The 27,550-nt window shown below is 35.0% G+C and overlaps 1 protein-coding gene across 1 annotated transcript in view; it reads right to left on the bottom strand.

Moving 5' to 3' along the window:
* LOC129237016 (uncharacterized) overlaps window positions 1-27,550 on the bottom strand; it is a 189,443-nt gene that overhangs the window by 52,289 nt on the left and 109,604 nt on the right. Inside the window, exons 8-11 of the mRNA XM_054871379.1 lie at window positions 25,041-25,364; window positions 2,367-2,422; window positions 1,619-1,803; window positions 1,071-1,244 (exon numbers count right to left, since the gene is read on the bottom strand). Coding sequence (XP_054727354.1) covers window positions 1,071-1,244; window positions 1,619-1,803; window positions 2,367-2,422; window positions 25,041-25,364 — 739 coding nt within the window. The remainder of the gene's footprint in view (window positions 1-1,070; window positions 1,245-1,618; window positions 1,804-2,366; window positions 2,423-25,040; window positions 25,365-27,550) is intronic.

Raw genomic sequence — 27,550 nt, 5'->3', positions numbered from 1 at the left:
ACCATGAGTCACCAGGAGGTTTTAGGTATTCGACGGTTTCTAACATCTTGCGTATTCCACCAAACAGCAATTCTTCGCTGACATTTTTGCGCAAAGTGTGACATATACAGCCAAATTATCTGCGTTTGAGGATGAGCTCGATTGGGTGTTCGTTGGTCGAATCAAGTAACTCGGGATTTGGAAGAAAACGAGGTCACCAGATTTTCAAAATTTTTCGCAAGCAAGGGGTTGACTAAACATTTGCAGCCTTCGGATAAGCACGGATGTGAGGGACCAAGATTCGTAGCCACCGCTTTCTCGTTGGAATTAAAAATTCGTTCCACGGACAAAGGGAATTGAAGGACGGGTGGATTTTTAATGCGGTGAGCCGGAAGGCAAGTCCCACATTTCGGCTTTCAATGCATTTTGCCACATCTACACACAAAAAAAAAATTAAATATCTAATAAGTGGCCTCGCACGAATTTAGTCAAAACTTTGCTTCCCGTTTTCTTTCTTCCTATCCAACTACGTCAAATATCATCACCATTGTTGTGTCTGCAGATCTTCAAGTCACCAGTTTCTGTACCACTTCCATGTTAGTTCTTTATATGCCCTGAATTAAAGCATGCGATGCTAAGAGCACTCATATAATTTAACAACGAGGAACGAGGAACATCGAAGGGTAATTGCAATTTTATAAATTTTTTATTAGTTGTTCAGTCGAGCTTTACCTCCAAAGTATGGTTGGTGTAGCTTTTTGTGCTAATGAGCCTACTACAGTTCCATGCCGCCTTCAGGCGGCAAATAATTTTTATTAGAAGCTTTTTTTAGCTCAAATGTAGCAAAGTGCTTGCTTTTTGATCTTTGCATAAATCGAATAATTGTCACATCCAAACACTCCACCACAGACTTGCATACAGCATTACATTTTCCATAGCCCCAAAAACAGCGTAACAACATTATTTGGCATTAAGCAGCGTTTGGTATTTAAAAAGCTTAAAATCATTATCTTGGTGGTTACGCTCATTGCACGCTCCAAAGTGCACAAACTGCAGAGTAGAATAAAAACGAGTAGCTCACTTCCACTTACCTGCACTCACGGTCCTCTTTACAGTTTTCGGCCACCGAATGGCAGGACGGTGGCGGGTGGTAGTATATGCCATTTGAACCCTGCTGATTACTGTTATCGGCTGGCCTTTGTGCACAAGTTGGATGGAGTTTTTCCTGTGCAATCATGCACATGTCGTGACGATTCGTTGTTTTTCTGCGAAGAGGAAGCAAATGAGAAAAAAAAAATAGAAAAAAATTTTACCACACACACAACTGAGAATAACGTAGCAAAATGAGTAAATGGCAGACTTGTTTCAAATGCTTCAAATACGTGAAACGCCAGTGATTACACTAAACTGCAGAACGAAGACTAAAAGGAAGCCACGAGGCGTGCATGACCAGATAGCAGCAACTTATAACTGAAATGCGTGTGACACGCACACGCATACATATAGCTTGCAGTCATGCAAGCGGAGGCTTCGCTGCAATTTAGTGCACGTAAGGTAGCGAGATGAGTACTGGTTGATATTAGATATATATGTATGTATGTGTACGCATACGGGTGTGTACTCTCTAAGCTGTACTCACTTGCAGAGGCAGAAGGCAATGTCCAAATTCAAGTCCTCGTGCGGACCTTTGTAAAAGGCTTGCAGTGATGTCATGCATGCATTGCGATTGCAACGGTGCATTTCACAATGCATCAACATAGGCTGCAAGGACGACGAGCATGACGCATCCTCCCGACATGTATCCAATGCTGTGTGGCAGGTACTCTACTCAAACGTCACCAACGTGAGGTGGCCAGGATTTACGCAGTCATCAAATTGTGCAAGCGATCAAAGTCACGAAAGCGTACAACACGCATTGTTGTTGATGCAGTAGTTGGTTGCATGCATCATCGACAGCGGCGGTGATGATGGCAGTAGCAGTGAGGCACGATGTTTGTTGTGGTGCATTGTATGTCGTCAATTGCATTCATTCACGCAAGTCAAGTGGGAGGAATGTGAAAAGAATAAAAGAAAGAGAAGAAAGAGAAAAAGAAGAAAAAAAAGAAATTCAGCAGTTAAACGCTGAAGAACTGCATGTAATCACAATGCATGCGAATTGGTTGCATCAGTAGGTTGCACGCATCATTTGCAGAATGGCAACAGCTCAACGAGAAGCGTAGCAGCAGCCGCAAAGTAATAAAGCGTTGCTCAAATTTACATAGAGAGTTTGTGTTTATCGGTGATGCTACTGCTGCTAGCTGCTAACGCTGTGCAGTTGTTCACTCACTTAGGCAACGACATAAGCTGAGTGAGAGCAATGCGACTGCACCAAACAGATGCTGACTTACCTGAAAGTGTTGCTTGATTATTTCCGTTGAGAGGTCCACTTCAACATCCTGACCACCTGTACGTGTGCACGAACGGCAACCAAGTGCAGCACAGGGTGACGGCAATAGCAGGAGCAGGGCAATAGAGGGGGAAGCGAAGAGCCCACAAGAAAAACGTGTCCAAGTCGCCAACAGTGATTTTTTGTAATTTTTTTTGTTTGTTTTTGGATTTTGTTTTTGTAAATATAATTGGCGTTGATTTATGTTTGTAAGCCAAATGGCAATTATTGTTGATTTTTTTTTTTTTTGGTTTTTTTTTGTTTTGTTTTGTGTCCGGTCATGTTTTGTTCGAGGATTGCAATTCGAATTTGTTTGTGAGTTGATTAACATTGTTAATGTTTTTGTGTGCGTTGTCCAAATTGTTTATACGTCATAAAAGTATGAATTTTTCGTTGTGAAAATTGCGCATTATGGCCGATTTAATTGGTGTTGGTATTCGTTTTGTTTTTTGTGAGATATTCGTGTTGATATTTTCAGGCATTTTTCAGCATTTTTTCATATTTGATTTTTCATTTAATTTGCGAAGTGCAGTTGATGAAGTGAATTATTGAGATGTAAATTGTAGAGAAAATAACAAAAACAGAAAAATTTTATAAATGAGAATTTTTTCCATATGACTAATCGACATGAATAAATATTAATAATATTTTTTTTTCTTTTAATAATAAAATATTGAAAGTGCCATTTTTATGCACATACAAAACCTGACAATTTTTTGAAATCAAGTTTTACTCGGAATTACGCTTTACCATCGCATACAATTAAAAAGAAAACATACAAAAATTGGTGTAAGTCCAACTTTTATTTATTTGTGTATCAAAAAACAAAAACTCACGCTGTGAACTAGTTTTTTACAGTTGAATATATTTCGACAAAAAATGTATATAGATTAAAAAAAGACTAAATAAATTATAAACAAAATTTAAAGCCTTAAAAAATCAATCTGAAAACTGTTTCCATATGAATACGCCTGGGAGAAGTGTAATTTTTTTAATACGCCGATTACATCCTTTTTTGTTTCTTGTTGTCTCACAATTGAAGGGAACTACAGTTTTACGACGTCTCCGAACGGCGTAGATGGTTTTTCATGACAGAAATATAAGTACTCTCAGAGGCTTGCCATTACCTGCCGAGGAGCGACGGCTGTTAGAAAAAACATTTCATATAAGTTTAGTGTTTCGTGCCATAGCTGGTTTTGAACCCGGGCACTGCCTACTGAGTATCAGTCACATACTAACCATTTGGCTACGGCAGCTGAATTAAATTTAAAGAAATTATCAAAAACACTAAATATGTAAAATAGATTAAGTGTTCAAAATAAATTTTAATTCATTTTAAATTGACGTGTAGATTTAAAGCTTATGAGGGCGTAGCAGATTTTATATGGAACAACACAAAAAAAAATCCTCACCGTTTCGCAGCACTTAGTTTTGAACGGGCTTTAGGAATAGGCCTGTTTTTGGCACCCTGTAAACGCCGCTGAATTTTTAAATTTCTTGTAATTTAGGATTGACAAGGGTGAAAGACTCGCATCTGCTCTCATAACCGGTGCAATGTCAGCCACGCCATCGAAAGCATTTTATGCTACACTAAACCTCCTTCCAGTAGATCTGCAGGCAAAATATATCATTAATCGTGCGGCAATAAGGTTGAACCTATTAAGTTAGTGGTCAAACACGGTTCTACGACCACGGTGAGATCCTAACTGGTATTTCGGAGCTTTCCGGACTGGTGGACCATGCACTCCCATCTACAAATGTCGCCACTTCACGACTCTCTTGCCTTCAAGTAAAGAGTGGAAATGGGACGAAGTAAGACCGGGCAGGTATGTCCAAGTGCACACAGATGACTACAAACGTCGAGGTTAGGTTGAGCGCAAGTGTATATTCCGAGCATCTGGGGATTTCCTTCTGTTTTCAGTTCATCGACTACTGCAGTGTTTTTCAGACTGAACTGATCGCTATAAAAAAACCGTAGTACTGATACAGTGTCATGCGATATCTACAGATTATATCGGGATAAAATCCCTCACAAAGCAGTCAACCACCTCTAAGGTAGCCATTTCATCCAAAAGCGACATCAACTAACGAAACTTGGCAGCAAGTGAACTTATGAGTACATAGACAAAGACATAGTCATATCCTTGTAAGAGATGGCGTAATAAAACCATCTGGAAAATCGCCCGATGATTGTGGGTGACCCTCAAAGTTAAACGCACAGAATCACTGTTAAGCCAAAGTAAGCAAATAATGGGCAGCCACGCCCAGAGGATAGGTGTGCAGACACACGACATCTGCAGAAGTTGTACAAATGAGCAAAAGACGATCTAACATTTTCTGTGCCATTGTCCTGCTCTATCCAGTAGTAGATTCATTACTTTAGTTAGAGGATTGTTTAAGTAGTTAGAAGATCTCAGTACTGTGGAAATCAGGAACGTTGTAAATTTTTTGTAAAATTCATATTAGGAGACATAATCACAAGTTCCCTACGCGGCATCACAAGTGGCTATGAGCCTGAGTATGTTCCATTGTGGGCAACCGCTACAATCTAACCTAACCCACCTTCTAACTTATGGTATTGGTCTTTTGTGAAAAGCCCTTAGCCAAAGCTCGGTCCAGACATCACAAGGACATTATTTTTTTACCACCTTTTGATGTGAAACCTCTTTGAGAAAGTTTTTTCTTGCTATCAGCAACCAACTAAAAAAAAACCTGCATAATCTGTTTGCCATTCATTATAAGCGAATAAATTTAGAAACTTACTTTCAACTTTGCTAGCATTGCACCAAGCAATTGTTGCTTTATCGGCAAAAAACGGCCAAGGAATTAGAATGTTAACGTACGACATTGTCGACGAATGAAAGTAGGATAGAAGTAGAATATTGGCACCTTTCTTGCTCAGAATATGCATTACAATAAATTTATGAAGCTAAGAGTGCAAATTGCATGTAAAATGTGGGATAGACAGGTTCAACATAGAAGCTATGCCTATATAGTAACATCAAGGATGGAACAAAATGTTAAGAGAGTAAGGCTTTCAGATCCATATCCTATGGATTGCTGGTCATACAGGAATCATTGGGAATAAAAGGGCAAGTTAGTTAGCCAGGAAAGAGGCGGCCTCTCCATTTATAGGCTCAAAGCCGTTTTTTGGCCTAGGAAAGGGAAAGTTCACGTCTCTTACTATGGAAGTAGAGGAAAGACAAAGAAGATCATAATGGGACAATCCACCGGACTTATCCACCCGCTATCAAAATCAATGATACGCAGATTTACCTTAAACCGATTTAAGGAATGAATGAAATGAAATAAGAATAATTTAAGAATCATCATAGGAATTCGAATAAGGCTTTGTAGATTGAATTACCATTATCCTAGCCTGTAAATATACTCCAAACTTGCAAGTTCTTTATGGAAGAAGATGAAACTACATAATATATGCTGATATCTTGCTCAGCTCTGATACATAAGCGGCTCAAACACCAGGGTAAACAAATTTTACTAAACGGGGAAATAAATCTTAATAAAATGTGGGATATACAAAAATGTAATGGGGGAGTTGCGTTCAAAGAAATACTCTGAATCTATGTAGGGGTTACAATAGATCTTTCAGGTAGCAGTGCTAAGTTCCCTAATATTATTAAGTAAGACCACCAACATTTTATTACTATTGACCGTTTTCGGTCTCCATTGATTGCGCCCATAGCTACTTGCGCCACTTCGAAGAAGTAAGTGCCTTGGGACCAAAATTCACACCAGATAGAGACTTTTTTGGAGTATGCATTTTAGTGGCACTAAAATGACAAACTACAAATCAACAGGGCCAGATAACATACCAGTCGAGGTATGAAAAAATTTGGGTGCAACGGGCTACATATATATACCTATACATAATTGACGCGTACACCCATTTTGGATGTTTGGCCGAGCTCCTCTTCCTATTTGTGGTGTGCGTCTTGACGAAAATCCCAAGTAACGAGCGCAAAAGCTACATCGTTCGATTTTATAAGAACAAAGACGACGGGGGCGACTTCAAGAACTTGAAACACAAAATTATGGAAAAACTTTTTTCTAATACCGATCACACTTCCAATGACTCCGAACTCTGCTTAAAAAACATAAAGTCATGCACCACAAATAAGAGGGGGATCTCGGCCAAATGGCTAAATACCCAGTAAAGGATGTACTACTGTGGGCAAAAAGTAAGATGAATTTATTTGTCAAACTTCGCGGGATTAAAATTTTGCTCTAGTTATTTTTTTCATGAGTTGGCAGCACTGTTAATAACATCTGGGCCAACTTTCATGTGAATGTCATTATCAGTAATATATTTACGCCTGTGTTTACCAAACGACCAAGAGTGCATTTTTCGATTTTTACAATGTCTGATTTGATTGAGCAGAGAAGTGCCATCAAATTTTGTTTGCGGAATGAAATTTCGGCTGCGGAAACGTTTAGGATGTTGCAGAAGGCATTTGGTGATTCGACCATGTCGCAGAAAAATGTTTATAAGTGGTACAAAGACTTCAAAGAGGGTCGAGAACGTGTTGATGACTTGGAGCGCTCCGGACGACCATCGACGTCAACATATGACCAACACGTCAATAAAGTGAAGGAGTTAGTGCTCAAAAATCGTCGGTTGACTGTTAAAGACCTTACTGATATGATCGGAATATCAGAAGGATCGGTGAAAACCATTCTGGAAGACCATTTGGGCCTACGAAAAGTCAAATCTCGTTTGGTACCGAAAACTCTCAATTTCTTGAAAAAAAGTCGTCGCGTTGATATGTGTGAAACAATGCTTTCAGACTATCAGGACAAGCTCAAATGCATCATTACGGAAGATGAGACTTGGATTTATGCTTACGACCCTGAAACAACCGACCAATCAAGCGAATATCGTGCTAAAGGCGAAGCCAGACCGAAAAGAGCACGTCAAAGCCGTTCAAAAATAAAGGTCATGATGACAGTTTTTTTTCGATTTTCGTGGTGTGGTGCACTATGAATTCCTTCCACCTGGCCAAACTGTTAATAAGGAATATTATTTGAGCGTTATGCGTCGTTTACATGAAGCAATTCGTCTAAAAAGACCAGAATTATGGGCCAACAACTCTTGATAAAAGCTGAATCGAAGAAGGTGCTGATGGCTATACCGGAAATGGACTATTTGGCATGTTTCGGGGATTGGAAAAATCGTTGGCATAAGTGTATTTCATCGAGAGGGGATTATTTTGAAGGGGAAGAAATTGATTTACAAGAATAAATAAAGATTTTCTATTTTACAACCAAATTCACCTTACTTTTTGTCCACAGTACAAAGTACCAATTACATATATACAAGTATATACAAGTAAATAATATATAAGAAATATAGCATCTATCAATTGTCAAAGTTCGTGTGGGCCTGTAGAAAACCCCTTTATCCACGCGATCATTTATCTGCTATTAAATAAATTTAAGAGGGGAGAAACCTAGTTTCTAGCTCTTAAAAGGGACTAAAAAAAATGTAAATGTGTATTAAAGGCCTGAAATTGAATTCAAAAACATTTTTTTAATAATTCAATAAATTTTGGCATACGTGAATGTTGTATGAGAGGGAAAAGCTCGAATTTGCTAGTCTCAACTAATGTCTCTTGAGTCATATTTGATCAATAATCTCTTGAGTTTATATCTATTTCAATTTAATAACTTCGAAAACAAACTCAATCGAATTCTTGGTCTTATTTTTGTTATATTACAAGTAATTTTAATTATTCTATCTTCCAATGTGACCTTCCTTTTTCCCGATAGAAACCATGTTTCAATACTACTTAGGTTTGAATTTTATGAATTTTCCCTCAGCAAACCCCAAAAAAGGCTTGCTTATTTTAATTATTCTTATTGCTGTTTTTCTTTGGTAAATGATATTTTATGTGGTATTGATTGTGAGAATATGCGCTCAGGCTTAAGTGTCATCGATTGTTTTAATTCATTTAAAGCAACATTGTTTCCCCCAGCGGGTAGGGGAAAATATTACATCCGCGGTAAGGCATACCTGTCGTAAGAGGCAACTAAGATCCGGCAGGAGAGGAAGGAGCTCGGCGAAAAAGGCCTCTTATGTCCTGAGTACCTCCAGCAGCAGGGCTGGAAAGCCCATCAGGATCGAGTTCAGTAAAATCCTGATTATGGAATACTGGAAGGATTATTCGGATTAAATAGTCTAAGGGCTGGTGAAAGTTGTATTATATCACCTCATTAGCTGCCCGTAAAAAAAGTCATTCCGAAATCGTTTGGCACTTCATAAAATCCAACAACCCGCGCGAGCGTACCAACTGCTGTTCGTCTGGATGATAAAGTAGCGAAGCCATCATAACAACGCCACCAAAATTTATTTTTAATAAATCACTTGCAACCTGATTTTTCATTGATTATTGAAAAGTAACACCAGTTACTCCAATCTTTAAAAGTAGCAATAAGAATGATTTGCGTAACTATAGACCAATTTCAAAGCTATCCACTACTTACAAATAAGCTACCTTAGTAGCCAGCGCTCTTGATAAATTTTAGTGTCCTGGTGATTTATAATTATTACTCTTACAAATAAATAAATAAAAAAAATAATAAAAAAAAAAGATTTGGAAATAAAATAAAAATTGTTAAATTTATAAATAAACTCAACTTTCATCAGTTTCAGTCTCGCTGGTAAATCAATATTAATTTAAATTCGACAATTTTTGCAACTCACAAATTGAATGTTGACAGTCTTGTTTCTCGACCAGAATAACATCAGCATACCTGTGAGTGAAAACACAAAATCTGACAACATAAGTATGTATGTATGTATTTAAGTACTTTTACATGTTTTATAAATAGCCACACATGATGATTGCCAATTACTGCTTTAATCCGCTTTGCGGTAAAACATATTTGTATTATTAAAATTGTAAAGCCACAAAACATATTTTAATACCATAGCAATGCGAAATTGAATTGCGGTTGTTACAGTGCAACAAAGAAAAAAATTTCATAAAAAAAATTAAAAAAACTGTAAATACGCCCAACAGGTCTTAATCGATTATTAATCCTTGGTGTGCCTGGATTACGGCATGGAAAACACTCTGGAATTGAGTGGCATTAAATGGCAGCGTAATTATCCAATTGGCTGCGTGAAATGATAATTGTCACTCTTTGTGTGAATGCTTTTGTAACAACAATAACAATAAGTAGTTAAATAATACATTGAAACTTTTGTACCGCATTGTAATATTCTTACATTTTGATATTCAGAAATCGTATAAAATACCAATCCAATTACGCGAATTACGTATCTATGCGCAACGGTATATATACATGTGTGTGTGCATGCATGGTTCTTTATAATTTATGACGCAGTCAGTATTGATTTATTGCATTACTGGTTAATTACATTGCCAGTCGATTAACTCATTATGAAGTCAGAATAATGAGGTAATAATATGGGCTCAAATGGAATAAGAAAAATCAATAGAACTGCAGAGATTGACTCAGAGGCGACGCGTAAATTTTTCAAAAATTTACGAAGAGCAGATTAATAGTTAAGCTATTAGATGAATCAGTCAATGGATATTCAAATGGAAATCAAACATAATTCATTTCAAAAATATGATTCTAAAATAGAAGCTACTTTATGAAAATACTGTAAAATTGCAATTTAAAACTCTTAGGGGTGCTAATGAACGTAAGAATAGCATTCAGTAGTGATTACCCGTGCGACTTTAGCTGTTTCGAGGGGTACGTCGATAGGAGGTCCTAAATCGCTTAACTTTTATAACAGTCCGATATTTAAGTTCAAAATTAAACGTTCTGTTGTTTGCATTTTGAAAGCGGCTGAAAGGTGCTCTAGCCAATCGGATGTTCAACTGGCCACACGCGTGTCTTTCAGCTACAGTATGCTTATCTTCAGCACACTTATAAATTGCATTTTTTTTTAGAAAGCTACGTAGCTGATGTAGAACTTCTTCACATTCTTTTACGTTTACTATAGGTTAAGAACTTACAATTTTTAAATTAATTGGAAAGTTATTTGACTTCGCGTGAGCCAGTTTTTCTAGGACACTCCTTCGCGGTGCACGTACTAGGCACCACAATTTCTGTCTGAAACAAGTAAAAGACTTCTTTTCTAATTGATAAATTACCTACTGAGTATGCCAAGCGTTTAAAAAAATGTCGCTATAGCGATTGCGATTTTGCATTGGAAACATTTTTTTTTCTAAAAATAGTTATGTTTTTTGTTAGTAAAAGTATGGTATGTAAATAATCGAAAGATCGCAAAATTTCACCACAAAAACGGGGATTATCGAATCTAACTCAAATAGCGCAAGATTCAAGACTTTTTGTCTACAATTTAGTTATCGCTGCCTTAAGTGAAGCATTTTGCCCGCGCCTGATTCTTCTCGCCCTTTTTAGGCTGTATCTTTTATCTTTGGTATTTCGAAAGGAACCGAATAGTATAAGGGCGATTCCTTGCCAAGGGATCCAAGTATTTTGCACTTTGCTGTCAATATTTCTGAAAATTAGTTTGTTTGTGGGCTTGAAAAATGCATAGTTTTAAGATTCGTTCAAGGCTGAAAATTTCAGTATGAGGTTTTTAAAGTAAAGTATAGTCGGCATTTAAATTTTTTTATTTTTTGATAATTTTTTCTTTTAAGTTTTTCAACTTTCTTCCAAAATTTTTTATTCACATATTTTTATATTAAAAATATAAAAAAAAATTGGAAAATAAATTGTTTAATATTATATTAAAAAATAGATAAGAAAAAATTGGAAAAAAATTTATAAAAAGCATCAAAGGTATTTCACTTAAAAAAAATTTAATGGAAAAAAAATTTTAATTTTTTTTTTTGTACTGAAAAATTAAAGAAAAACATTTGTAAAAAAAATTTTACAATAAGAAAAAACTTACCAAACAAAATTGAAAAACAGAGTAATTGCTAAAAAGGTATACTACTTTAATTTTTCAATAGAAAAAAAACAGAAAAAAAAATTATATATTACAAAATTAAAATTTCTTCATTAAGTTGTAAAGTTGTATTAAAATTATATATTTTATATTGAAAAATTAAAAAGAAAAAGGAAATTAAAAATTATTAATTTTTAAAATTTTTTTATTTTGTATTGAAAAATTATAAAAAATGGAAATAAAAAGTTAAAAACAAACAAATTTAGAAAAAAGTTTTATTTTTTATAGACATTTTTGGAAAAAATGTTTGTTTCTCATTTTGTAGAACGCCCTTCAGATTTCGAATTTTTCAAATTTTTGTATTTTGCCTTTATTTTCTCTGTTAATTGCTGAAACTAGTAATGCCTAGTAAATAGCAGTAATGCCTGAAAATTTCATAGTGGAATTTCATTAACATTTCGAGTGACATTCAAGTACGTACAGCGAAACAAATAGCGAATATCTGCTTACTTATGCACTTAGCGACACTTCGCTTGATTTTGAAAGAGATGTATTGCAATAAAGTGTGATCAGATTGGAGGTACTTTTTCCTATAGAGTGTTTTGACAGATCACGCGTGCCTACTGTCAAACTAAATGCATACGTTTTTTCAGTATTCATTGAAATTTTATCATGAAAAGACTTGCACCATTCAAAAACAGAAATTACATCAATTGAAAACAATCTTTTGGTGCCACCTATGAGCTGGAGGAATCATTAGCTTTTTGATGCCGTGATGTCGGAAAATTAAGCCCGTGATCTTCATAGCAATCAGTTCCAAGTTCATATAAGATGGCGCTACTTGCCATACAGAACGTGAAACAATGGATTTACTGCAACGTCATTCCGGTGAGCAATTTATCTCTCGTCTGTGATCAGTGGATTGGTCACCTAGATCGTGCAATATCACACCTTTGGACTTTTATTTGTGGGGGTGTTTTTTTTTTACATTTGTTTATTTATTTCCAATTAATAATATTAAGTACTACAATAAACAATAGTATTAGTATTTGTTTTCTTATTAAATTTGTAATATGACAATCAATTATGGGCACTTTCGTCGTGTTATAATGCTTTGAATTCGAGATGTATTTGGTATAGTTACTATTTTGTGATCTGTATAAGGAAGTACATGATCGTAGTATTCTTCTCTCAAGCTTCCTTAGCCGTTCCATATATGAGGGTGAAATGTTGTACCAAATTGAGCAGCCATATGCGAGTATCGGTCTTACCAGGGTTTGATTCATTAATATTTTGACTTTCTTGTACAGTAGTTTTGATGAAAACATTTTTTTATAGAAATGGAAAGCTCTTGCGGTCTTCTCGAATTGGAGGTTAATGTGATCGTTATAGTATAAAAATGTATCATGTACATTCGCATTTCTTTGTATTTATTTTAAGAAGCCAGTTTGCTGCAAAATCTTCTACAATATTTTATTTCAGTTGCAGATCAGCAAAAAGCTATGATGATATTGTCGATTTTATGCAGTAAGTCAAGTATAAAGAGATTGAAATGAACTGGGCCATTTACTGTCCCTTGTTGCAAACCATTTGCTATATTATATTCGCGACTACTTTTTATATTATATTATCTATATGTACTGAATTTGTTGTTTTTTTTTTTGACAGCATGTTTCAAATGAGAATGGTGAGATGAACCGGGAATTTATAGCCTATGAGTTTAGATATTAGGCCTTCGATCCAGACTTTGTGGAAAGCTTTTTCAATGCCTAAACAAGCAAAGGGTGTGTAAAGTCTAAATGCTTTGTGGATAAGCCCACTTGAATTGCGGCATTTCAAGCCAACATTAGTAAAGTTATTCACTAGATACCGACCGAAGTTCTCTAGCGGGTCATTCAAAATTGACGTTCACGTATAGCCGAATTACGGCGCAGTTGCGACCAATATCTGAAAGAGATTATCATGAATCGTTCTATACATCGTTCTAAAAATAATAGCATAGAAAAATAATAAGAATTTTCGTTCCGATGCCTTTACAATGAGCACCCTTTTTTATATAGTTATTATATATACACACATATCCACATAAGGACATTTCTTACGCAGTGTTTTTGCTCTACTTGCAAATGCTCGCGAGCTAAACTTTTATTTCATTAATATTGAAGTGTTTTAGCAGTTCACTAAATTCTCCTCAAGCTCTCTTAAAATGAACAAAAGGGCTATTCAGGGCTATATATTTGTATGCAAATGTGTGGGTAAACAAAGGATTCTGTATAAGTAAATTTGCGCAACTAACATATTTGACCATTTTAATTATTCATGTTTGCAAGTTAATAAATTATTTGTTAGCGAGTAAATTAAACAGTGAATTTAATTAAAAGTCTAAATAAATAGCTGTTGCATAATTTTTAATAGTATTTTGTATTTGAACTCATTTGTTGCAGTAAACCACATTTTAAATGAGCAAACTAACCGTGCGGCCGGCTGACACCGTCACACGGCCAACATTTGCTAAACTCGCCAGCATCTCTGCCACATTCGCAGCTTCAGCATTTTCGTCTTTTTTATTTATTTTTGTAGCGAGTCGTTTGGGTGGTAATTATTTTTTTGGAACATCCTTAACATGAAATGATTGTTGTTGCTGTCAAACTGTGGCATTTGATTAATAGCACTTTAAATGCACTGCCATATCGGAATTACAGCGTGAAACAAAAAAAATGTTATCATATGCGCATTGGGCAAGGCAAAAGGGAACGGGTCGTAGAGCGCTCAACCATCGTAGGACGTATGGAAAGCCGCATAGCAGAAAAACTCTGCACTTATGTGCGTACATATGTATGTAAATTATTGCTTGTCATTGGGTAGTAGAAAAATTTATTGACAAATAAAATTTATTCATTTCATTTCATTTCATTTCATTTCAAGTGAGTAGTAATCCAATTAAATCGCATTAGCACTTTGGTGGCGGATAATAAATTCATTGAATTGTTACTATGTTGCAGTTATTTGCATGCCTATTTATATTTATGTGAAAAAGGAATGCGGACGTATATATGAGCATACAAAAGTATTTATACACCACACAGGAAAATTATAAGGCCAATTAATTTTTTTATATTTTTGTTATCAGTGTAGCGCAAAGAATTTATCTTTTTAATATTTAAACTTTTAGTGATAAATGTTTTAAGAAAAATACACACATTTACCAACACATAAATTAATTATTAAGGGGTTAGGAGTAGTCAGAGGCCCGAAAAACGATGATTTTCAATTATTTTTTTTTTTTTTTTGCTTGTCAATTGCTTTATTTTATAAAAATAAAACCGTAGCATTAATACATCATTTTTCGACTTGACTTTGGCAAACAAAATTAAGAATTGTAAAAATCACCTCCCATTTCTCCAGAAGTCTCTTATTGTGATCATCACAAGTCCTTGGAGATTCATCTAAAATCAATCGGACAAGAGAAATTAGTTTTATTAATAGATAATCTTATGCCTGATTGAAGCTATTTTTCAAAATTAACTACTTGGCGGCCTCAGGAAATATTTTTCAGATTTTCAAGATAAAAGCGACAATTAATTGTTTAAAAAAAATCGAAATATTTGAAAAAAAAACCTTCGATGAGGCACGAGTTTTTTATGTGATTATGAAAGCAGTATACATTTTATTGAAAACTGCCAAGCGGTTTTTAAGTTACAGGGATCAAGAGTTCAAAAAACATAGTTGTGAGAAGAACGCATTTAAAGTTTTGCTATTGATTTCAGAGCGCCCGAGACAGGCCCTTCTAAAATAAGTATTTTTTTCGTTGACTCTTTTGTTGCTTTAGAATCATAAGCGGCTGCGTTGTCGTGCTGGAAAATCTACTCCTCATCGAAATTATCTTCAAAAAAGGTAATAAGTGCTTCATCTGAAAGTTCCAGAATCTTGACCCTATTCAATTTTGTGTATTTGAAACATATAAATATTTGCCTTTGACACTAATGGCTGCTCCAACGATGACATAACCCCTCCAAAATTAGGAGCCATTCTCTCCTCCCTTTTTCTTCCGTTTGTCATACCAATACATTTGAAAATCATTTGATCCATCCATACTGAATTTTTTTTAATCGAAAATACTCTTTCCCTTTCATCTTCCCAAAATTGATACTTTTCTGCAAATATAAAACTGGCCTTTTGGGGTCGTGTGGTTAACTTAGGTTTAAGTACTCATTTTACATATTCTAGACTAGAATCCACGTGCAAACTTTGTTGCATACCAGGGGTATTAACTTCTGAATTAAGAGTGTGCTTCATTTCAGCAGGGCTCTTGGATTTATTTATAACTAAGTGTTTGATTTTCCAATGGTCTTTAGCGCTAATTTTCTTTAAACTGGAAGTAATGCACAACCAAGAGAGGCAGATCTGTACGTGTCTGCATACACAGCAAAGCTACGTTTGGAGAGCCCTCCAACCACTTCAAGGGTAATTGAGACTTGTAACTCTAGGCTGAGCTATGTCGGTAGTTGCAAACACGGGTCCTGGGACACGTAGATATTGTGAGTAACGAGACCTCTGACTCTTTAGCTAGGATGGGCTTCTTCTTTGGCACGGAACCCGTTCTGCCACTCCCTTCTGCAGCCATCAAAGCCACGGTTAGCAAACGGGTTACTTCCACCCACAAGCGAGCTTGGCAGGCTGAAAGAGGTCATGTCTGACCGACTGCCACTGATCCTCTTGTCATTAAGCAGAAGGGACTGTAGGCAGCTGGTTGGACTGATGACGGGTCACGTCCTACGGGCAAACATTCTACATTAAAAAGTAGGCATCTCAGACAATGCAAAAAATACAAAAATAATTGGTCCAAATATCGCGTTTCCAATAAGCTGCCAACTGGTGTTTATAGTCATGTGTATATGTGCATGTAAACATATTTTATTGTCAAATAAACACTTGTCGCTTTAAATTAATGGGACTTTTCTAAACTCCAATAGCTGCACACATACATACATAAATCTGTAAATATTTTCAATTATCTGTGTATGCAAATTTGTGTAGGTATTAGCAGCGCTTAATTAAATTCACGCAATTTGGAAGCAATAAAATATATACACAAAAACAAAAAAATGCAGAAAGTAGCTGTAAAAACCGAAGAATATTCAACCCAACTTGTTCACCATATTCTTATTTTTACTCTGTACACACACATAGATGGTAAAGCGTAAGTTCCGTTAGCTGCTAAATATATATACGCATAACACCCTTTTGCATATGTTGGTGGACAGCTCTCACTTTTTCTTATTTTAACCACATTAACTGTTATATAAAAGTAAAAAAATAAAAAATATTTTAATTAATGAAATAAACAGTAAAACACGATAAAAAATTATAAATTAAAAAAAAATCAATAAGAATAAGTTTTAGTTCTGTTTTCTTGCGTGCTTTTAGGTTTTCATCGTTCGCCGCTTTTGATAAAGGCATTAAAGGGGTTTTGCTAGGGGTTTTGGTGGATTTAAAGGTGTTTTTGATTGAGAAGTTCGAACTCTTTATGAATATGATTTTTCTAAGTAAGTTTTAGCAGTGGCAAATAATTTTCGAGACATATTTTATTCACTACCACGAGCTCTCTAAAGACCATCAAATCAAAGAAAAAAAAACTAAAAACAAAAATACACTCAACTTATGCTAGACTTTCACTACGAGCATCTATTTAAGACTTGAAAAAATTGTAAGAAAAAAAATGCAATATTAAAAGCAGACAAATTTCTTATTCATACGAGTGGCAAACTTAAAGTAATAATTCTCTATACATTAATAACATCATAAAAAACACTTCGCTACAAACAACCAATTCCATTCTATTAATTCTCGACCCATACTGAAGCAAAGAAAAAATTACTTGTTCTTCAGCTTTGGCTCGTTAGGGCTTTCAATCAATTCAGTAACGATGGATGGTAAAAAAATCGAAAATCTTCTTTCTCGGAGCAGACAAATTCAAAGTCAAACAATATTCTCTAACGAAGGTTATGAGTTGGTTCACTTATGTTGGGTAAAAAAAGAATGCTCTTTATGATATTTATACGCAAGGGTAAAAGAACTGAACTGCTTTGTGATATTAGTTTTTTATACAAACAAAATGGATACCTAGTGCTTTTGCAAAAATTTTACAAGTCTACAGAAAACTACTCTTCAACAGGTCACATTCAAAACATAAAAAGAGCGCTGTGACTATTATTTTAATTTTTTTCAGCTCTTCATCAAAGCTTATTCCTCACAATTTGATATTAGCCGAGATTGTTGCATACATTGAAAATATCGCAGCTCCCACTATTTCTGGAAATGCGCTTCCTATCACTTCATGATAACAGGGTACATTTACAAACCTGTTTTTTTTGTCGACTGTTGATGGAATAGATATTGACGATTGTATGGAATATGCCCCCTCGGCAGGCAATGGCAAACCTCCGAGTGTATTTCTGCCATGAAAAAGCTCCTCATAAAAATATCTGCCGTTCAGAGTCGGTCCATTTGTGGAACAACATCAACAGGCACACCACAAATAGAAGGAGGAGCTCGGCCAAGCACCTAACAGAAGTGTACGCGCCAATTATTTATTATTTTTTTATTATGGAATATGCCGCTCAATCAACAAAACAGTCAATTTATTGCAAAGAATTTCCGGCGAAGAATAATTTGTCTCTATTTCATAGCAATTCGATTTGGACAGCAAAAATACTCTAACAGCCTTGGCTGCCACTAGTTACATCGAATCTAGCATACTCGCAGTATAGAATTTATAGAAATTGGATTTTATAACTTTCAGACGCACACCACAAATAGGAGGAATAGCTCGGCCAAACACCTAACAGAAATGTGCGAGCCAATTATTTATTCTTATTTTTATTTTATAGTTGGGCCAGCATGCATGTGATATTAGAGAGATAGATAGAGCTCAATTGGAGGCCTACGTAAGCTGGCAAATTTGTGCTCGGTAAAACCTAATCTAATTCAAATACTTCCTTAGAGAAGTGGATTTCATAAATTACAAATAAGGACTTTAAAGAGAAAAGCCAGCCTAAACACAATTTATTTAAGTCTTTACTCATAATTTTTTATGGCATATTTTAAAGAACAAAATATATTTTCGACGGACTCTCAGTATGCACCTGTTAATATAAAGCATGAAAGTAATTTATGGTCTAATATTTAGTTAATACGTGGCCGCCGTAGCCAATGGGTTGATGCGTGATTACCATTCGGTACGACCCGGTTTTGAAATGCCGACCATGAAACGTGAAATGATAGAAAATATGTTTTCTAATCTACCAGCGGTCGCTCTTCGATAGGTAATGAAAACCTGCACATGTATTTGTGCCATGAAACATTTTCTTAAAAATAAACCATACGCCGTTCGCAAGCGGCTTAGAACTGTAGGTCCATTCATTTGTCGAAAAATGTCAAAACACACAACAGAAATGGGAAACAGTCAAACAACCAACGGAGGATATAGGTAAACGCCAATCCAAAAGTACGCCGCGGTTGGCATTATAATTTTTAATAATCTAATGCTAGCTTTCTGGAAGTGTGTGAGTAAAAGCCTTGTAACAAAATCGAATCGTTGCTTCGTGTAATCTGTGGATTTCTCGTCCGGTCGTCTTAGTTGAGCAAATATATTATCTTTTTTTTTTTGATAATTCTATTTTATTAAGCTTATGAAGAAGGGCTCAGAATGCTAACCCTCCATTGGACACCTTTTTCAAAACCTTTTCCGACTTTGGATATGAGTTTAACAAATTTCTATTATAGCTAACAATTTGAGCTTCCAGGTATCTTCCTAAAATTTAATTTTCTATCAATTTATGGATATAACTTTGGATCCTTAAACATGCAAAAAAGGCCAGATCCGGGAGCCTAACGGAGGGTAAGCAGTAGTTTCCGAGCGCTCGCCAATGTCGAAAAAATAGGTATGCAATGATGTTGTAAAGAGTTTAAAATAGTCTTAACGTGTTGATAGTTTGCTGCATTTTGGATATTCATCTTTGACTGAAAAGGATACGAAAATTCGATTCGAACTCCATCGTTTAGGCATCATTGAGGTTGTAATTGACATTGATTCGACTCTCAAAAATTCAAATTTGTATTCTAATTTGCTCAAAAATGCTAATTACCTCAAAATAAACCAAATATTAGCAGTAAATTGTGATAACTTTGATAAAATACCGAACAAAAGTAAGACTTGCACTCCTATTACGGCGCACATTAGTCAAGTGCGAAAAATTCCTTCAAAAGAAATTATTATTATAGTTAGTAGACCTTGTAAATGGTAATCATATTAGAGGTATTTTTTCCAATAACGGGTTTTTAATAGATCACGCGTGACTACAATCAAAATACATACTTTTTTTCAGTATTCAATGACATTCCATCATTTTGTGAAAAGTGTTCATCGCGCACACAGGCGAACTTATTGTGAAGCCCAGAGATGAGGCCCGTATTAGGCTTAATATCTACGTCGATAAGCAAAATTGTCGAATTCGGGCGAGCTAAAGAGCAACCCGAGGTCATCCAAAAACTGCCATTATATCCGTTGAAAACAACCGTTTGGTGCGGCCTATGGGCTGGAGGAATCATCGGCCCATATGTCTTCAAAGACGCCAGCGTAAGAGTGATTGGCTAAAGCTATCGCGCCCAGATAAACGACTTTTTGATGCCGGTAATTGAAGCCAGGGATTTTGATCCAACAAGACGGCCATTGCGGCTACTTGCCATAAAGCCCATTGGACAATGGATTTACTGAGCAATTTATCTCACGTCTCGGACCAGTGAATTGGCTATCAAGATTGTGCGATATCACACCTTTGCACTTTTATTTGTGGGGGTAAGTAAGTAAAACCTAAATGTTTTGTAGATAAACCAGTTTTTGTTGAAGCATTAGAAGCCATCTTTACTAAAGTTATTCACGAAATATAGACCGAAGTCCTCCAGCGAGTCATTCAAAGTTGGATTATCTTTAAAAAATAATTGTCATGAATGGTTCTACACAGAAATAATGAAGATTGCCCAATCAATTTGAATTTTCGTTGCTTCATTTCAATTTAAAATGCGATACCCTTAAATTGATCAATTGCTTTAGCTCTTAAAGCATACGAATTGCTCGGAAACCTTCGTAATAGATTTTATTTTGGGAGAATCAGAGTTGTAGGTGCTTTGAGAGGTGCAGAAATTTGTTAGTGAATTAAACGGTAACTCAAAAACATTGCATGCCGCATACCTAAATATAGACGCGGAGAGTATTAGGCGAAATTTGCTGGAAGATCACAAAAAAAAGCAATAACCCCTCCTTTTGTGGCTTTCATGTTCATATATACGAGCTACTCCTTCTATTTGTGATTTGAATGGAACGACCTACAGTTTTACCGAATGGCTGATAGTTTTTGAGCAGATTTTTCATAGTACAAACATTCTCGGAAGCTTGGCTTTGTCGACCGAGGAGCGACCGCTATTTATCTTACCCATATTTACCTACGAATAGTATTTGTGAACAAAGCTGGAAACTGATTCAAATAAGAAAACAGTTCGCCTTTGGAGTAATTTTGAAATTACTTTTTTACTGAACTCACGAGTATGGTATCATACGTATGCCGTACGTTAAGATAGGTCACAATTTACTGGCTACCAGAGCATAAGAGAGCAGAGGGAAATGAGAGAGTTGATGAGCTTGCAAAGGTAGGCACCCGCTTTCTTAGGTCGAGTACATCGAACATATATCTCTCACTCTCAGTTTGAAAGACAGAATTAAACGACGAACTAACTCTGGAGGCGTAGTCTAAAAGGGAAGCCTCGATCTCCCACAGGATTACCAAAATGTTGCTACGAGCTTGGAACATGAAAATAATCAAGTTTAATAGAAGGAATGTAAAATATTGGTTGGAGTATCGACGGGACCATGTCTCACTCCATATCACGCAGCAAATATGAGATTGTTTCAGACCGACGCGTGTAACCTATGCGAAGAAGAAAAGGGTACGTTAGAACACTACCTTTGCCATTGCTTTGCTCTAAGCAGAACTCGTTACAGCTGTCTGGGATCGGCATCCTTTTCATCTCTGAAAGCTATTGCTGAGAATAGTTGAAGTTGTTTATTAAAACTCTCCCAGATATGTATCACGAACTATGTTTAACACGACTCCAATAACACCAGCAACACTACACGAACCCTTGTGGTCTACGTGCGGTCTATTCAGATCACCCGGATATACCTAACCTAACCTATGACCGCATACGATATGATCGTGTCATATGCCTGGTTTTGGTACGCAAGACGCTTTAAATCGATCGAAAATTACTTCATTTGTAAGAACTACATTGAATATTTCGTATTATTCACATCGTATTATTTTTTTTTTTTTTTTGGGAAAAATAATCTTCTATTGTTGCTCGTTTTCGCTGTATAGCGCGTTTTTACTTAAGGGGGGAGCCTGCTTTAGAGGCTTCAAAAAATCGATTTTTTCGTGGACTTTTTTGGGAAGGAAAGAAATATTCGATTAAAACGAAGCTTTCTGGTTTTATTGTTACATATTTCAACAGTCTTCTCAAATTTTTTCATTAAAATATATGTCATATTATGCCTGGTACAAGCATTTTGCCGAGGCGCCTCGAGTGTGCATGTGTCGTGCGGCGGGAAAGATGCAGGTCGCAATTTTCATCTGAAACCAAAAACCCAAAAAGTTTTTATTTTGGTATAGTATAGCTTCTAGTTAAACCAAGAAAATTAGACAAAAACTGAGAAATTCAACAATTTTTCGCTAATTAAAAAAAAAATAATTTTTTTGGAAAAATCAATTTCACCTTAGATTGCTTAAAAAGTGGGTTAATTATAACTTTCTTAAGGTTTTTTAGGTTCAAATAGAAGAGAATTTAATTTTGAATACAATCAATGTTATCTCGTTTCTATAGAACTTCTTCCCTTTCTTTCCCGCCAATTAGGAAAAATCGCAAAAATAAAAAACCGAGAAATCGCACTTCGAGCGATCCGGCCGCTCGTATAGCTGCTCGACGCTTGCTCACAATTTCTTCTGTAACTCCAAAAATATTTTGAATTTGCTTCTGAGAACACATTCTTGGATAGTTTGGGAAGACATTCACGCAAAAAACAAAAAAAATCGATTTTTTGAAGCCTCTAAAGCAGGCGCCCCCCCTTAAGCGCAAAGCTACCACAGTCTGCAGCATTCTGCTGCTTTGAAATTGTGTAATTTGCAAAAAAAAAACTTTATAAAAAAAATATTAAAACATAAATCAAAGCTGGCAAAATTATATTAAGTACACACACATGTACATATACACACACGTGTGCATATTTGGAAAAAGGCTGAAATGTGAAAATAAAAATTATATCTTTAGAATTTTCATAAAAATCAACAACAGTGGGGATGAACGTAAAATTCCAAAAATTTAAGGCAATGACGATGGGGCAAATGACAAACAGTTGCTAAAATGTTCATTGTGAGTACTTCTTCGATTTTTTAAATACACATGTATGTATGTATGTATGTTTGTATGTGACTATGCTGCTTGAAATGCACGTGTTTTTGCTATGTACACACATGAACCTGCCTCGTAGGCAGCAGCTGAGCAGAAGAAGGGCAAATATGTAACATTATTTGAATGGAAATCAATGAAAAAATAATGTGATAAAAAAAGTTGATACAGACTTCTTTGAAATATATGCATGTATGTATGTATTTGTAACTATTTTGCATAGTATAATTAAAGAATTGAGTTGAGTTGATTTCTTGTAAAAATTGGTTTGTTTTAACAGTTATAGCGTAAGTTGTATGAACATGAGACATTTGTTTGTATGTATGTGTGTATGTATGTAACAAGTACATAAATTCTTATTTTGAACACGATAATGAACGTAACAGAGTTGCATGAAATTTTGAAAAATAGTATTTGTTACATTTTAATTATATTTAAATATATGTATATAATTTTGGTTTTAGCAATTTTTTTAATTTGTTGCTGTAAAACGGTGCGTAGAATATAAAAAATTTGTAAGAGTGCGGAAAAATTGAATTTTTTATGTAACAAAATTTGAAAATTGAAAAAATGTTTTTGTTATACTTTTTGTTTTTTTTGTTATTTTTTGATTGTTTGCTATTTAATACAAAAATGTTGTTGTTGTTGGGTTTTTTTTGTTTAGGATTATTTATAGATTTGATTATGAACAGGAAGAAATTGAAATCGAAACAAATTGAGTTAGTTAAAAGGGCATGTAAAATGTTAAAAAACCAATAAAATAACAAAACGCAAAACTTCTTCGTTTCCTTTTCGTATTTTTTTTTTGTTGACTTTTGTGTTATTGTTGTATTGTCCTTTTTTTCTTCTTTTCAGCTTGTTGCTAAACGCATTTTTATTGCTCCTGCTGTTGTTACTGTTGGGTTTTGTTGTTGTTTTTGTTTGATTTGATTTCTTTTTCCAAACTCAAAAACATTTGTTTAGTATCAAGTGGGCGTGGCTGGGAACCACATAAGAAGCGTTGGCGTATAAAGGAATAATTAAAATAAAGAAAATTAAATAAATATTTGTGGATTAACGCCAGGGATGTGAACTTGAGCGTTTCATAAAACAAAAAAAAAATTTTATTGAAAAAAAAAATTTACAAAAAAATAAAATATTTCAAAACTAGAAAATAAATTAAGTAAATACGTGAAATGAACACTTTATACATTGCTTAGAATTTTTTTATTTTGTTTTTTTTTTTTTTTTGTTTTTTTCAAATTTGCGCCGTCACTCTTCTACGCTCTCTGTTAGCCATTTAAAATAGCTTACGCACGCACACAAGCATACGCAAGCCCTCACGCACACACATACACACATATTTACCCATATATGCACAACAAAGAAAGCGGCTTTTCTAACAGTTCACTCAAACTAAACGCTAAACGCTAAGCACTTAAGCCGGCCATACACATACAGTTTCAACTGATAGTTTAAACTGAACAGTTTAAACCGTCAGTTAAAACTGTACACTGTTGAAGCAAACACACATACAGTTCAATTCTTCAGTTTTGGCAATGGATGCGAAGCACCAGGTTCAATTTCGTCCAATTTTTTTGCTAATTTGGTATATGCATCATCTCTTTTCATACGGTCATGATAATCATGACTCTTTACTTGCCAAAGACAAGGTTCCGATCGATACATTTCAATAAAATCGCTAATTATTTGATTAGGTTTATTACGCGCCATCTTAACTACGCGAAAATTATACTTTTAAAAAGGAATACCACAGAATACAAAACACCTCCTCTTAATTGAACTGAGAAATGTACAGCGAACCCCCACACACGTAATAATCAGTTTAAACTTTCAGTTTAAAAAATTGAAAATTTCATTTGTCTCAGTTCAACTGTAGAGTTGAATTGAACTGAAACTGAAATATCCACACACGTGGATGTAAGACTGTACAGTTGAATTGTACAGTTTAAACTATCAGTTGAAACTGTATGTGTGTGGCCGGCCTTACGGTCCTAAGTATTTAGTTGAACTGTTTCGTTTTGCTTTTTATAACTAATTATAAAACTTTTTCGAGTATTTTCCTGTTTAAAGAGCTTGCATGTTTTTTTTAATACCTTTTTTTGTTTTGTTTTTTGTGTTTTGGATTAAGCTGTCATATTTTTTTCATATTTTTTTTTTTCATATTTTCGTTTCTATGTAGAGTTAAACATTTACACATACTTTGATAGTAAACAGCGCCACCACTGCCGTGACTGTGGCCATGACCGCTGCTATGTCCATTGCCCTGAGCGTAGCCGTACGAGTTGGCCGTGTCGATGACATCCAAAGCGCTGGACTCATGTCCAGCTGGCGCGACGTGACGCTGCTGAAAATCGCTTACATTGAACGGGTACAAGAGTATGCCGTGCAGCGAATGCATTGAGGTGGACACCGTGCCCGGGTAGTGAGTGCTTGTCGCTGTCGCTATGAGTGGCGTATCAATGAGCGCCAAATTATCTTCGAACATTTTCAGATGCAATTTCTCGTCCATGCCCATTATTCTGACTGCAATTTGAATGAGGAAGGAAGGTATTGTTCAAGTTTGATTGCTATTTGATTTTCGTGTTATTTTTTGTGGTTTTTTTTATTTTCGCTTTGTTATTTTGTTACTAATTGTTGTAGAGGTTGTAATTTACTGTTGCTGTATTATTAACAATTGTTCTTGTTTTCTGGTATGAAAATAAAATTTAAATAATTTTCTTAGCAGCATTCGCCTATAAAATTATTATTTATTGCAGCATTCGTACTACTTTTGCTTGGTGTAGCTAAACAGCGTTGGTGTCTACTACTGAAAAATGTTATTTGCTTGCTTGCAAACATTTGCGCTGTCTTGCTGTTGCTCAGCTTATTCTACATACATAATTACGATTAGCTGATTTTATATATATATTTTTTTGCATTACTTCAAATCAATTTTTTTGCATTACTTTTGAAATCACTTTTTAGGTAAATATATTAGGAAATTAAAGAAAGAAATATATTTGTGAATTACAACACTTATTTGAGAAGGTGCAGGATTGGAAAATTGTGATGAAAAAGGCTTAGGGTGCATTTATAACAACAAAAAATGGAAAAAATTGAATATACAAGTGTACATAATAAGATTATTTCAAAATACTATTGCTAGCAGTGATGGTGTTACAAGTATTGCAATGTTGGAACTCACCTTTGCTGCTTGTTGCGAAAAAAATAATTTCTATTTTCGTATTTATGTACAAAACGAAGTGAGTATCGCCTCTAAAGCGAGTTTATGAAGACTGGTTGAATCGTTTGTTGCGTTTTTTATAGAAGTACACAATCGCGATTAACCTGACATTCACAGGAAATATTTTCACAGCGAAATAAAAAAAAAAAATTACTCTCAATAATGAAGCTTGACAACGACAGCTTAAGCGCAAAGCAAGAAAAGTAAGAAAAAGTGTGCGATGAACCTTTCTAGTACCTACAGATATTTATTTTTTTGTTCAACAACTTACTTTCACTGTGAAAATATTTCATGTGAACTTCAAAACACGTCTGAATAGTAATACTTTTCACATTTGTTCACTGCATTAACCATTACCCAGCCTAGGGGAAAATCTTATACAAATAGTTACTCATACGACGCGGCGCTCCAATGTCATAGACACCATATAATTCGAGCAAAGAGTAGTAATTACTGCTCACTATCACTCATTATTTATCACTGTGATGCTTACTAAAAGCTGTTTGAATGTACGCACCAATATTTTGGAAATAACATAAAAATAACACAAGTTTTTATGTACCATTTTGCATACTTTTATGCAAATAACCTTTAAACACCTCAACCGTTTTTTGTTTATAAGAAAGAAATCGTAGGGGCACAACTTGTTAGGATAAGTACAAATGGATACTCTCGAGTGCAGTGGTATTCATAAATATAATATAAGTACATAGATATATAACACAGTGCTACAAAAAAAAAAAAACGAAATACACCTGACATATTACACACTGTAGGTTGTTTATATGGTCGAATAATGCATAAAAATATTTTTGTTATTTTTGTTGTACCCTCCAATTTTTATTTATTTATAAAAAACCGTTTTTTCAGACTTTGCGCGGTAATCTACGGATATCTCGGTCATTTTTTGACCGATTTTCAATATTTTATATGTTTTGAAAATGATATTGTCAGACCTTTCAAATGATGTACAACAAGTAATTATTCAAACTAGTTAGTTGTGATTTTTATTTGATTAAACCTGGAGAAAGTGTTTTTTTTATCATTTTTTTAACTTTAACAATTTTTTTTTTGCATAATTTTACTACAAAATTAAAGATGTTTGTTAATATTCTTTGAGTGCATTTATTGACGAAGAAATTAATGTATTACTTTCAATAATCGGACAAAAATTGCGTAAACTACGCTAGTTTTTCGTTAATAGAAAATATGGTTTCGTAGCAGTTAGCACTTCGGGATACTTTATACTGTTACGTGTTTTGAAGCGCTGACCTTGGAGGTTGGTTTGGCAAAAGTAGCAGTCTTCTGGTCTGTGAATGACTTGATGATGCCAAACCATTGGGCTCGAAAATGGCAAACGATCTTGAAAACACTGACTAGATTTCCACTTTTTTAGTGATATGGAGTACGTGGAACATATATATTCTGGTTCATACCAGCGACTTTCACTATAACTGCGCTCAAAGTGAAGATTGTATGCTTCAAC

This window comes from Anastrepha obliqua, chromosome 1, assembly GCF_027943255.1.
Source record: "Anastrepha obliqua isolate idAnaObli1 chromosome 1, idAnaObli1_1.0, whole genome shotgun sequence".
Lineage (NCBI taxonomy): Eukaryota > Metazoa > Arthropoda > Insecta > Diptera > Tephritidae > Anastrepha > Anastrepha obliqua.
This window is presented reverse-complemented; position numbering and strand designations above follow the sequence as displayed.